Source organism: Dipodomys merriami, unplaced genomic scaffold (genome assembly GCF_024711535.1).
Source record: "Dipodomys merriami isolate MVZ:Mamm:240054 unplaced genomic scaffold, mDipMer1.0.p SCAF_17, whole genome shotgun sequence".
Classification (NCBI taxonomy): Eukaryota; Metazoa; Chordata; class Mammalia; order Rodentia; family Heteromyidae; genus Dipodomys; species Dipodomys merriami.
In genome coordinates, this window is record NW_027203048.1 from 19,518,915 (window position 1) to 19,533,929 (window position 15,015).

At 43.3% G+C, this 15,015-nt stretch overlaps 1 protein-coding gene across 4 annotated transcripts in view; it reads right to left on the bottom strand.

Annotated features, from left to right (window-relative positions):
* Thumpd2 (THUMP domain containing 2) overlaps positions 1–13,268 on the bottom strand; it is a 34,149-nt gene extending 20,881 nt beyond the window's left edge. Inside the window, exons 1-5 of one of the 4 annotated variants that reach the window (XM_070025444.1) lie at positions 13,113–13,261; positions 6,407–6,542; positions 4,475–4,884; positions 2,551–2,628; positions 1,848–1,900 (exon numbers count right to left, since the gene is read on the bottom strand). In XM_070025444.1, the coding sequence (XP_069881545.1) occupies positions 1,848–1,900; positions 2,551–2,628; positions 4,475–4,884; positions 6,407–6,542; positions 13,113–13,232 (797 nt within the window). In that variant the 5' untranslated portion in view covers positions 13,233–13,261. Of the gene's footprint in view, positions 1–1,847; positions 1,901–2,550; positions 2,629–4,474; positions 4,885–6,406; positions 6,543–11,418; positions 11,498–13,112 lie in introns of those variants that run through there. The other 3 variants (XM_070025445.1, XM_070025447.1, XM_070025446.1) reach the window with 3 other exon arrangements.
* Positions 13,269–15,015: the final 1,747 nt, after the last annotated feature.

Below are 15,015 nucleotides of genomic sequence, written 5' to 3' on the forward strand. Positions count from 1 at the left end.
CCTTGGAATTTTATTTTTGAAATCACAAATCGTATAGCATTACTCTTATATTTCAAATTCTTAATGCTTTTTTTTTTTTAAGAAAAAAATTTAGTGGAGCTATGGCTCAAGTTGTAGCACACTAGCCTTGAGCAAAAAAAAAAAAAAAAAAAAATCCAGCTATTTAACATGATTAGAAGATAATCACAATTTGTTTCTTACTGTTCAACCTGAATTCTCTACATTTATCTTCCACCATCTCTGGTCTGTCCATTCTTGACTTACTTAACATCCCCCATAATATTCAAATTTCCTTTAACCCATGTGCCTTAATGGATGCTACTCCCTGCCATTCAGGTCTTCCCTCTCTTGTTTACTGACAAACGCTTATTCCCTTTGGGTTTCCTCTGAAGTGATTCTCCTTTATGCTCCTTTGCTCATCTGTTCTCCACTAGATGGATCATCCTTCCTGACTCTGGCCAAGCATTTATCATATGTCTGTACTACCACTAGATCAAATTTTTTGAGCTGAATAGTCCTTTTACTCATCTTTGGACTTTGGCTATCCAGTACAATGCTTAGTACAAACTGATGTGTCAACTGAGACGAGTTAGGTGAATTCATCTTAGTCTAGTAAGCATTTCTCTTCTTCCTTTACTAGTTGAACTGTGGCAAAAAATAAAACAGTTAAAATATATTCAGCATTTATTCTATTTTAGAAATAGGACCAAGCATTTTCATGTTGGCTAACATTTAATTCCAACCACAAAGCTATAAAATAGGTAACATTTCTTTCCTGGTTTTACAGCAGAGAAATGATAACTTGGTCAAATTTGCAGAGCAAATGGAGAAAGAAGGGAGCAATCAATCCATGGTGCTCAGCCATTATACCACACCAAGGTGAGGACAGGTGGCAGGCTTCTACAATCACTGCCTGACGGGCTTCTCATAGGTAAAGAGTTGTTTCAGCTTAAAAGCAGGAGAACTCTATTATGAATAATATTTTAAGGAATTATGGAGCTATGCTTTTAGACATAGCCTTCAAACTTCCTGGCTGTTCTATAATGTTCTGTCATTTCTCATCTGTTCATAATCTTAAGCATTTAAAAATTCATCTTAATTTAACACTGATGATGCACAGTGGAACCATAAATCAAGTAACTTTTCTGATCTTAAAATGTTTATTTTTTGTCTAGAATCACCTAGAAAAAGGTACCTACACCATGATATTATATAGCAGTGTTGTACATATAAAGTGTGGAAGGTATACTCCCAAGAACCAGAAATCACCTTTCATCCAACTGGCATTATCCCCAAAGCACCTAGAGAAAGTTATGTTGCACAGTAAAGTTCAACAGATATTTCAAAATGAAACACTTGTTTGCATTCATTATTACTTAGTGCTCTGTATAATGAGGGAGGTACTGGGAAAAAATTTTAAAAACTAGCAATAACCTTTCACACTGAAAGAATAGTGACTATAGAATCTGGAGAATGCTACAATGAATTTATGCTCTATTTTCTTTTTTAGTAAAGATTTTTTTCTCTTTCACTTAAGTTTCCAATATGCCAACAGACAAAACATTTTGGTTTAAACATGGTGTTGTGAAAATCACTTCATAACAGAAATAATGAGATACAATTTTCAGCATTAATCATGGAGTCAGTCGATGACTTTGTTTTACAGCTCTAACTGATCACATCAGATCCACTCAGTTCCACAAAAACATTTCACTGGCTTCAAGAATGCAAATGCTTTGCCTTTAGCTCCCTTTGTTATATATTTCATGCTATAAGTGAAAAGAATAAAATTCTTAATTTTATGAAATTTTAAGGGGCAAACCTAAAGCTTAGAATACAATAGTCACCTGAACAAAGGAATCCCCAGGACAGAGTACACATCATTGAGATGTATGAAGATCTGAAGGAACAAATACAGAAATTACAATGAAACAATAAACTGCAAAATTACACACAACTGGAAACTTCTACTTTGAGCTTATATTATATGACTGATAAGATTCTGTTTTAGTGCTACAGATAATTTCTTATTAAAGAGATTTTGTAGTAAGCCATGGCCTCTACAAATGGACAATAAATATTTTCTTCAGTTGTGATGAAATGACTCCATTCTAAAAGTCTACTTACAGAATGTTTGTTGGGGCCAGGGCATCACAGGGAAGGATGTGGATGAAAGGAGAGGGGAAGGGGAGGCAAATGCAATTCAAATGTATATACGTATACAAATGTATACAGTTCAATGTACATATGTGACAGTAGAACCAGATAACTTGAGGGGATGGGTGGGGCTGGGAGGGATGGGGACAATGATGACAAGGGATCAAGATGCACTGTATCATAAGCTGATATGTTGGATTGAACCCCTTTGTACAACTACTTAACAATAATTTAAAAATTATTTTAACAGTTTCTTAGAGTTTGGATAAGTGGTTTTCACATTGAAAACAAAAGTAAAAAGTAAAAACTAAAGCAGAATTAAAAAGTGTGAAAAGAACAGATGACTGTCTTTTAAAGGTTACATGTATATACACTGAAATGAATATTCATTACCTCTAAATTTGGAGTCCTTAAATCTGCTTTCCATCCAAACTGTTTCATAAGAGCAATTCCAATGATTTTTCCTACCTCCTGGAAAGTAGCAATTTGGGTAAGAATATACTCAAAATGAAAATTTTAAGTTTAAACATGAGGTAAAACTAATAGCATCGTAGAAAATTGTATAAAATATCATCTGATAGTGCTGATGACAATTTTGTTTTCCAGTAGTTAAGTATTATACTAAGTTGGATTCTGGTGGCTTACACCTGTAATCCTAGCTACTCAGGAGGCTGAGATCTGAGGATTGTGGTTCAAAGCCAGGCTGGGCAAGATTCTTATCTCCAATTAACCACTAAAAAGCCTGAAGTGGAGCTGTGGCTCAAGTGGTAGAGTGCTTACCTTTGAGCACAAAAGCTCGGGGTCAGTGCCCAGGCCTTGATTTCAAGCCCCAGGACCCTGTCCCCCTCAAATACTACCCTAAAGGACCTTGTCTCTCTCTTTTTCCTCCTCCTTTTCCCATCCTTCCTTCTTTCTTTTTAGACTGATTCTCTTCTGTCTCCTAGGCAGGCCTGGAACTCATAATCCTCCTCCTGTTACATCCTCCAGAGTTTCTGGGATTACAGGTATGTTTCACCACACCTGGCTACTTTAAAGCACGTCTTACTCAAGACAATAGGGATAGTTTACCTTCTCCATTCTTCTAATATATCCCTTGGCCCTAATGTCCATTCACAAATAATCTCTGTTCTTGTAGTTTTACATACTAACAAGATAATGATCTAATAAATACGGTCACTCTAAGTTGTAGAAAATGAATGTAAGCTAAAAGATGAACCATTTTAACTATTATAATCCTCCATGTTCTAAAAGACCAAATCAGAACCATAAGACTCATTTTCTACGGCTGTCTGGTTCTAAGGTTGACTAAAGCGCCACTGAACTTTGTAAGGGCAACCATGATGGTCTGTGATGGGAACGTGCTGTCCACTCTTTTCTAGTCTAGTAGGACCTCAGCTGTATTGTGTGTTTGCAGTCTACATCTTGTAACCATGCTACATTCAGCACCTGGTACAGAGTATCCACTCAAAAGACACAAGCATTAACATGGCACTAGTAGTTCACACCTGTAATCCTAGCTATTCAGGAAGCTGAGATGTGAGGATGAAGGTTAGTTGAGGCAGGAAACTCTGTGGGACTCTTTATCTCTAAGTAACCACCCCCAAAAAGCCAGAAGTGGAGCTATGGCTCAAATGGTGGAGTGCCAGCCTTTAAGAAAAAAGATACAGGCTTTCACTTAGGCCTTGAGTTCAAGCCCCAGTACTGCCTCTTCCCCCCCAAGGGAAAAAAAATACAAAAACCAGAATTGTAATGAAGAGACCATGATAAGCCCCAGGTGCTGGTGGCTCATGCTTGTAATTCTGGCTACTAAGGAGGCTGAGGTCTGAGAATCAAGGTTTGAAGCCAGCCTGGACAGGAAAGTCTGTCCATGAGATTTATCTACAATTAAGTATCAGAAAACTGGAAGTGGAGCTGTGGCTCAAAGTGGTAGAGTGCCAGCCTTGAGCAAAAGAGCTTGCTTAGGACAGTGTTCAGGTCTTGAGTTCAAGCCCCATGACTGACCAAAAAAAAAAAAAAAAAAGAAAAGAAAAAAAGAGAAACCATGATACTATACTAGGATTTGCCAATGCACAAGACATCATGAATTTAAGGATACTTTTAGGCAGGAAGTAAAAAAAAAAAATTGCAAGAAATCCCTTTTATACATTGAGGCTAAGTTAAAAAGGGAAATGTAATTTAAAGTAGACTCAATCATATGAGATTAGGTCCAATCACCTGGGCCAAGTTACCTGTTATGTGAGAAGTCAGCACTCATTTAAATCTGAAGGGTAATTAATTCTGTTAGAAAATGGGACCCCATTGAGAAAAGCAAGCATACCTGTGCAGTAAAGACCTTTGCAACAGTCCCACTGCAGCGACAAGATACCCTGAAAGTGAAGGCCGGGCTGGGAGCATCAGCTGCTTCCTCTACCTCGTCCTCAAGTTCCTTTCCTTGAAGGTTTTCTCTTCCAGCGTTAGAATCTCCTTGCTCCAATGCACTTTCTTCTACTTGTGTTACCAGCGGGAATGCCTGTTGAATTTCTTCATTCTTTTGTACCTCGACTTTTAATTTCTTAGAAATAACTATTTCATTTTCGTCCACTTTTCTTTTGAGAGGGTTATTAATACTTTGAGAAAGTTTTTCTTTTTGTGCATCATTTTCAAGAAGACTTTTCCAAAGTGAAATGGCATTCAACCAACTTCCTGGATCATCACTTATAAGTCTTCGCATTTCATGAAGTATCTTTCCTAAATAAACATAAGCTCAGTTTTATCTGAAGTTTTAAGGATCAACTGTATGATATTCAACACTCCTTAATTCTCTTACCTTTATTTCTTTAAGTTTAACAATTGTTACATGAGGCTTTGTTTTGGAATTTGTACAATTTATCTTAAGAATATTTTACAGAATATAGTTCATTCTTACATACATAGCATAAAAGGCTGTCATTTACATGACTAAAAAACACCATGTGCTATTTAGCAAAACCATTTATGCTAGGATAATATGTATATCTATCTCAAGAATATATTCAAAGATCTAGAGTATTTATGGACTTCTGCAAGAACAAATTGTGAAATGGAGCTCAGAAACATAGTAGTTGAATCTTGGGCCTATTTCCTTTCGAGTAATATCATTTTTTTTTTTTTTGGGTTGATCATGGGGCTTGAACTCTGGGCTTGGGCACTGTCCCTACGCTCTTCAGCTCAAGATGAGCACTCTACTGCTTGAGCCACAGCGCCATTTCCAGTTTTCTAGTGGTTTATTGGAGATAAGAGTTTCACAGACTTTCCTGCCCAGGCTGGCTTTGAACCGCGATCCTCAGATCTCAGCTTCCTGAGTAGCTAGGATTACAGGTGTGAACCACCAGCGCCGGGCTTTTGAGTAATATCATTTTAAACTAATTTCCATAGAGTATAACTTCAGATCCACAATAGACCCATTTTTACTGCCAGCATGCAGAAACCTTTCAACTTTCCCTTCTGAGCAAGAGTCATCAAGACATCCGAGAGTAATTCCTGGGCTTCCAGGAAACAAAGGTATGGAAGAGACAGATCAAATTATATCAATCCCACAATGTAATGCCGGGAGATTCGCTCTAAAATTTTTCCTGCTTGGCCATGATTTCTTATCATTTGTATTTTTCTTAAAAGTTTTTTTTTTTTTTTGCTAGACTATGTAATCATGTCTCATGCACATGAGCAAAAAATGGAAACTTCAGGCAGTGTTCAATGCTGTGGTGCCTGAGCTTTTTTTTTTTTTTGCTACTTTTATGAAACTGGGAGATATAAGGAATCTTTTAAGTTCCCTTTTTATAAATGAGTATAAGTTTGTTGAACATATGCAGTATTTTGCTATATTGTATTTTCCCAATTATAGCTTGTGGTTAAAATTTACAAGGTGATGGTTTTCACCTATTATTAATAAATGCATTTAGAGTTATTAAAAGTTTCTTAATACAAATAAGTGCAATTGGCTAGTTTATCGTTAAAGAAATTGCCTGATCATAATTCACAAAGAAAATTATGTTGCTTAGGGTGGTAAGATCTCCAAAGAAAGGAAGTATATTACAATGAAAATTGATATTAAAAAAAAGAAAATTGATATTAAAACTATGCAATAACATTCAGAAACAGAAAGACATATAATTTTGCTGGCCCTTGTATGAACAAATCTTTAAAATGTGAAATGTCTGCATTGTAATTATTAAGCAGAAAACTCTGGAGTACAGTGTATCCCATGGGTGAAAGCAGTATGTACACACTGTACCTTTACTTGGGGAAGAAGCAGTAAGTGGAAACTGCTTCTTAATCAGCAAAAATACTCTTTCTGCAGATTTTAATTTCTTTATCATACTCAAATTGGAACAGGTGATGAAGAAAACTTTTCCTGACATATATTCAACCTAGGGACAGAAAGATAGGTGTTAGTGTAGTTCAGTGTCAGCATAAGAACCTTTTCCATTCCCCTTAATGCATGAAGAGATAGCCTCTAAGGGAACAATAAAAAGGATCATTTCTGAGTTAGGGGTGGCAGCTCAAGCCTGTAATCCTAGCTACTGGAGGATCATGGTTCAAGATCAGCCCAGGCAAAAGAGAAGTTTATGAAACTCCATTGAAACCAGTGATTAGGCTTGCTGGTCCATATCTGCTATTGCAGTTAAGGGAGAAGCACAGTGGCTGTGTGAAGTGGTGTGTGAGCCTGTCATCCTTAGCGATGGAGGGAAGCACAGGAGGGCCCGCCCCACATCAAGGCATCAAGGCATGAGGGCTTGAGTTCAATTCCCCCTTTTCTCTCTCTTGTCACTGTCTCTTTCTTACACACACACACACACACACACACACACACACACACACACACACAGTGGCCTTTGAACCAAAATGTAAAATTTATGACACAACTTTTGAGTTAAACCCAGAAGAAAATTTTTAAAAAACAGATATTATGATGCACTGATAAGTTACATACCCAGTAAGTTAGTGCTGGTGAATATTGAAAGTAATGTTACTCCAAGTTTTGCAGAAGAACCTTAGGAAAAGGGTTTTAACAAAAGAACATAGAGGATGCAAGACTAGGAGTGAAAACTTGGCTGAAGGAAACTGTAAGCTAGCCTGGCAACATCTGCTGACATGCTGATGGATAATGCCAGGTGGATGGAGATGTAATGTCATCTAGCTTGATAGAGAGTTATGAAATTCTGAGTACCAGAGACAGCTATGGCCAGCCACTAGAGAATCTTGATGAAAATGGTGACAGCACAGATTTAGCTGGCAGAGCAAAATTACTTTGAAAGAGGCATAAAAAAATGGAGGAATGTGGTGCTGGAGGGAGTAGATTACTGCGGTAGGAAAAGAGGAGACATGGGGGCTATTGGACCTGGATAAAGGAGACAAGCAAGATTTACACATCAAAGAGCAACTTCCCAAACCCACACTTGTAATCCTAGCTACTTAGGTGGCCAGCCAAGGACAAACAGAACATTGGGGGGGGGGGGATTAGCAAGGGGAAGAATGGTCTGCAATAAGATAGAAAATGGGTAGGAACTGTGTATGAATCAGAACGCATATATCCAGAAAGGCCTTCCTGTGGGGGGCAGGGAGAACAAGCAGGGAATAGGGGAGGGGGTGGAGACAGCCTGCTTCTAAAATTCAAATCTCAAAAGGTGAATGTATTCATATTACCCAAAAGAAAGTAATGTAACTTCGGTACTACAGCTGGGAGAGCATGTAAACCTCATAGTACTCAGCCAATGAGGAAAGGGGGAGGGACTTCGTACACTAGGGATAAATTCCTGGTAACTGCCCAAGGTGTGCCTTCCTACTAACACCCAGCAGCAAGACCACAATTAAAGTCTCCCACCTCCTGCTTCTGAGTTCACTCTGTGAGCTCGGATGGGTGGGTGAATGTGTTGATCACATGAATTTCTTGCCAAGCTTCTAAAGAACTAAAGTATTTTGCTGAAAATGTATACCTAGATTCACATTTTAATGAAAATTCATAATGAAACTCATTATTTTGGATAATATACACTAGGGAAAAATACATCTAATATATACATTAAAAAAGCAAGTAGGTGTAGTAGCTCATATCCATAATCCCAACTACCTAGGAGGTAGAGAGCTGTAGGACTGAAGTTGAAGAATGGCTTGGGAAACAAGTTACTAAGACTCCTACCTTAAGAAAATAAACTGAGAGGCTGGGAAGGTGGCTCAGTTGTAGAGTGCTTGCCTTGCATGCCTGAGGCCCTGGGTTTGATTCCTCAGCACCACATAAGAAAAAAGAAAAAAGCCGGAAGTGGCGCTGTGGCTCAAGTGGTAGAGTGCTAGCCTTGAGCTGAAGAGCTGATGGACAGCGCCCAGGCCCAGAGTTCAGGCCCCTTGACCGGACCCCCCCCAAAAAAAGAAAAGAAACTGAACATGGTGATATATGCTTATAATTTCAGTTTGGGAAGGCATAGGTAGGAGGATGGAAGTAGTGGTTTAAAGCTGATCCCAGGCAAAAACATGAGACTATTTAAGAATAAGCTAACGCCAAAAAAGAGGTAAGGGTGTAACTCAAGTGTGCTTGCAAGTATGTGGCCATGAGCTCAAATCCCACTACTTCCAGGAAAAAGAGAAAACACTCACAAATCCTAAAAACAAAACCAACACCAAGACCCATGATCTTTATCTAAGTACTTGTCAGCGATCTAGATAGTAATTTTTATTAATTAATACAAAGATTGTATCTTTTATTACTCATTTGAGGATTAAGTAAATTATAAACAAGTCTTTATAGATGAAATGATTCCTGTAATATGTTTCGAAACTTCCTGGACTGACAAGTGTTAGGAGGTAGGACTGGAACAGAATTCACAGTGGGTGGGGCCTTGATGCAGCTGGTTGAGAACTATGTAAAATTCACCCTAATATTCTGATTACTTTAGATGCGTATGAAAGTCTCCATGGGGAAGAGAGGAACAGCTGTTTAGAATACACAGGAAATTTTCGACTCCAAGCTGTGTGTTAGAAGAAACACTATATCAGTGCCACAAGAGAGAGAAAGCATGTTCAAATACAAACACCTGGGCTCCACTGTGCCCTGACTAGAAGGAAATCTTCTGGCGCTGGTACCCAAGGATATGCTTCTCCAGGGGGTGGTTCTCATGTTCATGAAAATCAGAAAAACACTGATTACAACTGAGTGAGTCAAGTAAACAATCACTTCTGAATTAATTTGTTTTGAATATTAATCAGATTTTTGAACATTAACCTTAAAGCAAGCTGAAGTTTGTAACAGCCACTTCCTCTTTCTTATCATTGTAAGGGTAATTTTAAGCATTCCTGTGCAAACGATTCTACAGGAACTAACACTTATTGAGCACCAGCTATTTGCCATGCACCTTGCAATGTGTGCTATCAAGCTGTGTATGTGTGTTACTATATATATATATATGTATATATATATACACATACACACATATATACAATATATATGTAGATATATGTAGATATCTACAAATATATGTGTATATATGTATATATACACACACACACACACACACACACACACACACACACATAGTAAAGGTGATGTATAGAGGGGTTACAGTTACATAAGTCAGATAAAGTACAATTTTTTTTTGTCAGTTGTAGGGCTTGAATTCAGGGCCTGGGTACTGCCCCTGAACTCTTCTGCTCAAGGCTAGTGCTCTATCACTGAGCCACAGAACCATTTCCTGATTTCTGATGGTGAATTGAAGAGTCTCTTCACAGACTTTGCTGTCCCATGGGCTTTGAATTGAGATCCTTACATCTTAGTCTTCTGAGTAGCTAGGATTACAGGCATGAACCACAACCACCCAGCAAGAATACATTTCTTTTGGAACAGTGTCACCCCTTCCCCCCCACAAGTTGCATAGTTCATTTTCAATACAGTGTCTAGTACTCACTAGAGTACTAGAGTACCACTGTTGTATTTGTGCACTTTGTCCCACCCTTTCTGTGCCTACCTTCCTCTTCCTATAACAGATAGACTTACAAGACAAAAGGTAAAGAAAACAAAAACCACAACAAAGTGGGGAAAAACCCCTCTTGTTTCCATTTCTTGGAGCTCATTTCCATAAATATTATTTTATATATTCATATGTACATAGCTATTGAGCCTTTGTGATCCTCTCTGAAGAATATCCTCCTTTGGTCTCACTGTGTGAATGTCTAGAGACCTGTTTAATCTATCATGTCCTGGTGTATTTTCTGTCTTTTACCCTCCAGTGTGTTTACTTATAGAATTATAATGTGCTATCAATCTTTAATGATCTTTAGTGAATGGATTAATCCTTTAAAGTAAGTCTTATCCTACAGGATCCCACTGTACCACTTTAATGAGTTTGTTAAGACAGCATAAAAGAGTGATATTTACAACAGCACTAGTCATAGAGCCAAACTTATGGAATCACCCTAGCTAACTACCAACAGATGAAGTTTTTTTTAAAAAAGTGGTATAAATACACAATGAAGTATTATTTAGCCATAAAGAAAAATTTCTACCATTTGCAACCAACAGAAAATGAAACAGTGCAGTATTATGTCTGGCCCACATCATTGGCCTGGGTTGAACGTGACTATAGATTCACAGTGGAATTCAGAGTTTGAATTTCATCTTGGCTGTTTCCTGGCTGCATGCTTTGAATAAAATTGTTGGATTGCCTGTGCTTTTGGTTTCCTTCTCTGTGAAATGTGGAGCACCTCCTTCATAGGGTTGCAAAGATTAAGAATATAAACAGCAGAAGGACCTAGGAGGGTGTCCCTGACACTCTGGTGTGCCTGATAAACATCAGCACTTGTTATTATGTGCTAATTAGTTACTAGTAGCTACATTCAACACTTCATTAAATTTGGTGTCTCAAACCACATAGGGCAGGTAGCCTAATATGACTGATGTTACTTATTTATGAGTACTGAGGTTTGTTACCCAGTTGCTTTACCACTTAAATCATATTCCCCCCCCCTCCTTTTTTTTTAAAGATAAGTTCTCCTGCTAACTTTGCCTTGGCTGGACTCAAACGACAACCCTCCTTCCTCTGCCTTCCCAACAGCTAGCCATTCTAGGAGTCTCCTGGCCGGCCCTGGACTCCCACAGCAGGAACTCCTCTGGTAGACTTCCAACACTGTAGGAGTTTCCAGAGATTTGTTTGTTTGTTTTTAAATACCAGATTTCCTGTCCTATTATAAACCCCCTCCCCCCCACCTCCCTTTCAACAACTAGCACAGTTCAGACTCCGAGTTTACCAGCTTGCCTACCTCCCGGGAATTAACAGCAGTCGGCGGGAGGCCCGGGAGAGTAAGCTCAGCTCACACCGGTTTCGGGGGGACATTACACCCCATCTCAGCCCCCTCCCCGGACCCCCACCCCCAAAAACATCCCCCCAGGGAAAACTGATCGCTGTCAAAATCCAAGCACTCCGGCCTGAAGGCCATTTGCATTCATTCAGCCCCAGTCCCAGTCCCATCCCCATCCCCAACCAAGTCCCGCCCCAGTCCAGTCCCAGCCCCAGCCCCAGCCCCAGTCCAGCCCAGCCCCAATCCCATCCCCATCTCCAGGCCCAACCCAGTCCCGCCCCAGTCCAGCCCCAGCCCCAGCCCCAGCCCCAGTCCCGCCCCAGTCCAGCCCCAGCCCCAGCCCCAGCCCCAGTCCCAGTCCCAGCCCCAATCAATCCCAGCCCATCCCCAGGCCCAACCCAGTCCCAGTCCCAGCCCCAGCCCCAGCCCCAGTCCCCGTCCCCGTCCCCGTCCCAGTCTCAGCCCAGCCCCAGCCCCGTCCCAGCCCCAGTCCCAGTCCCATCCCAGTCCCAGTCCCAGCCTAGTCCCAGTCCCATCCCAGTCCCAGTCTAGTCCCAGTCCCATCCCAGTCCCAGTCCCAGCCTGGTCCTAGTCCCATCCCAGTCCCAGTCCCATCCCTGTCCCAGTCTAGTCCCAGTCTCAGTCTCAGTCCCAGTCCCAGCCCAGCCCCGGCCCAGTCCCGGTCCCGGTCCAGCCCCAGCCCAGTCCCAGTCCCAGCCCCAGTCCAGCCCCAATCCCAGGCCCGTCCCAGCCCAGCCCAGTCCCAGCCCAGCCCCGGCCCCGGTCCGGCCAGTCCCAGTCCCAGCCCCAGTCCAGCCCCAATCCCAGGCCCGTCCCAGCCCAGCCCAGTCCAGCCCCAGCCCCGTCCCAGTCCAGCCCCAGCCCCGTCCCAGTCCCATCCCCAGGCCCAACCCAGTCCCAGCCCAGCCCCAGTCTCAGCCCCAGTCCAGCCCAGTCCTAGTCCCAGCCCCGTCCCAGTCCCAGCCCAGCCCCAGCCCCGTCCCAGCCCCAGTCTCAGCCCCAGCCCAGCCCCAGCCCCAGCCCCGTCCCAGTCCCAGCCCAGTCCCAGTCCCGGCCCAGCCCCGGCCCAGTCCCAGCCCAGTCCCAGCCCAGTCCCAGCCCAGTCCCAGCCCCAGCCCCGTCCCAGCCCCAGTCTCAGCCCAGTCCCAGTCCCAGCCCAGTCCCAGCCCAGTCCCAGTCCCGGCCCCGTCCCAGCCCAGTCCCAGCCCAGCCCCAGCCCCGTCCCAGTCCCAGCCCAGTCCCAGTCCCGGCCCAGTCCTAGTTCCAGCCCAGCCCCAGCCCCGTCCCAGTCCCTGCCCCCTCCCAGTCCCGGCCCAGCTCCAGCCCCAGTCCCGGCCCAGCCCCGGCCCCGTCCCAGCCCCAGCCCAGCTCCAGCCCCAGCCCCGTCCCAGTCCCGGCCCCGGCCCCGCCCCAGCGGGAAGCTCGGGAAGTGTGCGGCGGCCGGGTGCGGAGGCGCGGGGCCGGCGGGAAGCGCGTGGGGGAGGAGGAGGAGGGCGGCACCACCCGAGCCCCCGCGGCCGGGGAGGCGGGGCCGCCGCTCCGAGGGCGGGATCGGCGGGTGGTGGTCGGGATGCGGCCCGCAGTCGCGGGTCCCGCGGGGGAACGGGACCGGCGGACAGCCGCCCGCCACTCACCTGCGTGGCCGCCAGCCGCTCCCGCACCTCTCGCATCAGGAACGGCTCCAAGCCGCGCCCCGCGGTGCAAAAGAACCGGGGAGCCCCCTTGGTTCCCAATCCCGCCTCTCCGGGCTCCATGGCGCTCGGCGCGGCCCCGCGGCCCGATCACATGGGCTCGCGCGCTCCCGAGCTCTCGGGAGCGTGCGCTTGGCTGGCTCTGGTGTCGGCCTGCGCGGGAGCGCGCGCGTAGCGCGGCGTGTTAGCAGCAGCGACCTCTACAGGTAATTTTGTTAACTACACGTCATCCTTCAGGGGTAGGCATCTAAGATCGTCGAAAACTCCACCGGTGGTTCTTAAATTGATCAGTAAGCATTGAATCCATAGGTTTATATGTATTTTTTCAGACAGAGGGAACGAATGCCCCCAAAGGCCCAGAGACAGCGCAGCCGAGGTTGGAAGTTAGTTTCTCCATGCTAGTGTAATGCATTTTCCTCCATGCCTCCCACCTCCCTTTCATCTCTCTACTTCATACAAGGAACTCTATCTTCACCAAGAACCGGGCCAAACCTGAGAATCCCTAGCATTCAACAAATAGCTTCAAAGAGCCCTCCAACAAATAGCTTCATGTTGCCCCAAAAGGACACAACTGTTAGAGTAATGAAGAAGATATCATCGAGTTTGTGCCATCGGATTTCAGTGGCTCACCTAACTGTACTTAAAAGAGCTTTCATTTGTTTCAAACTCTGAATCTTAAAATGGCAATGGAAATATTATTTGGGAAAAATAGTATATGAAATGCAGAAATTGAACAGCATCGTCACCTCTGTAGCTATTTACTGAATCAGGTACATAGAAATCATTAGATGAATGTTTACTCCTTTGGCAAATATTTCCTTGTGCTCACAGTGAGAAACCAATAAGTCATACTGCTTGCCTCTCTCCCTATTCTCCTACCCATGATCTAGTGGAGGGACAGTATGGTAAAAAAAAATTCTTTGTGGGGCCTGCAACATGAACATTTCAAAGTTTTAGTGCATTTTGTTGAACTTATCTCTCCCACCCCTCTTCCTTCCTGGTTATTCTTTTCCTTTTGGCTCCTGCCTTAGACAGTTTTTACTTTAGGCTATGTCTGGGGAGGACCAGGAATCCTCCTTAGTACTGGATCTAAGAGGGTAAGCATGTGGATATACCACATCATGTTCACTTCAATACTGAACAGCTACTCTACTGTTCTGAGGATGTAAAAATGAGTTAGCAAGGCTCTGGACTTCAAGGGGCTTAAAGGACAATGACGTTGATTGACTTATCAAAGATGTAGCCAGGAATTGGGGCAGATGCACTGACAAAGAAGAGGCAAGATGGAGATTCCTGGAGAAAATAATCCTTAAGCCCAGCTTGGAGAGTGTGTGAGGGAGCAACAGCACGTGCCAGGTATTGCAAAGGCAGGAAAGCTTGAGAACAGCGAAGCTTGGGAGCATCAATTAGGTAGCAAGCTGGAAGGGCCCAGATGACATCAATGCTGTCAAAGCTGGATAAAGGACCACAGGTGAGTTGAGGCTGTCAATCTTCCCTTTACACCCCTCTCCTTCCTTCTGATGTCTTCCCTCCAGTACTGGGTGAGCAAGGCCAGCTCTTGCTCTTTTTGGGAGTTGGCCTACCATCAAAGGCCTTCACAGATTACTTGGGCTGAGTTGGGATAGGTGGGGTTCTACTTCCTTAGGGAGAAAAGAATTGATTTTCTGGGAGGAGAGTTGTCTGGAATTTTTTTCCCTTCCATTACTCAAGTAGTCTTCCCTCCACCATTTCTTGTTTTTTTCTTTATTCAAAAACTATCTCTACTAAGAAAGAGACACCAATCCCTATAGATGATGTTAGCATCTCCAGCTGTGATTTGCTGTTTGGATATTACATATTCAACAGG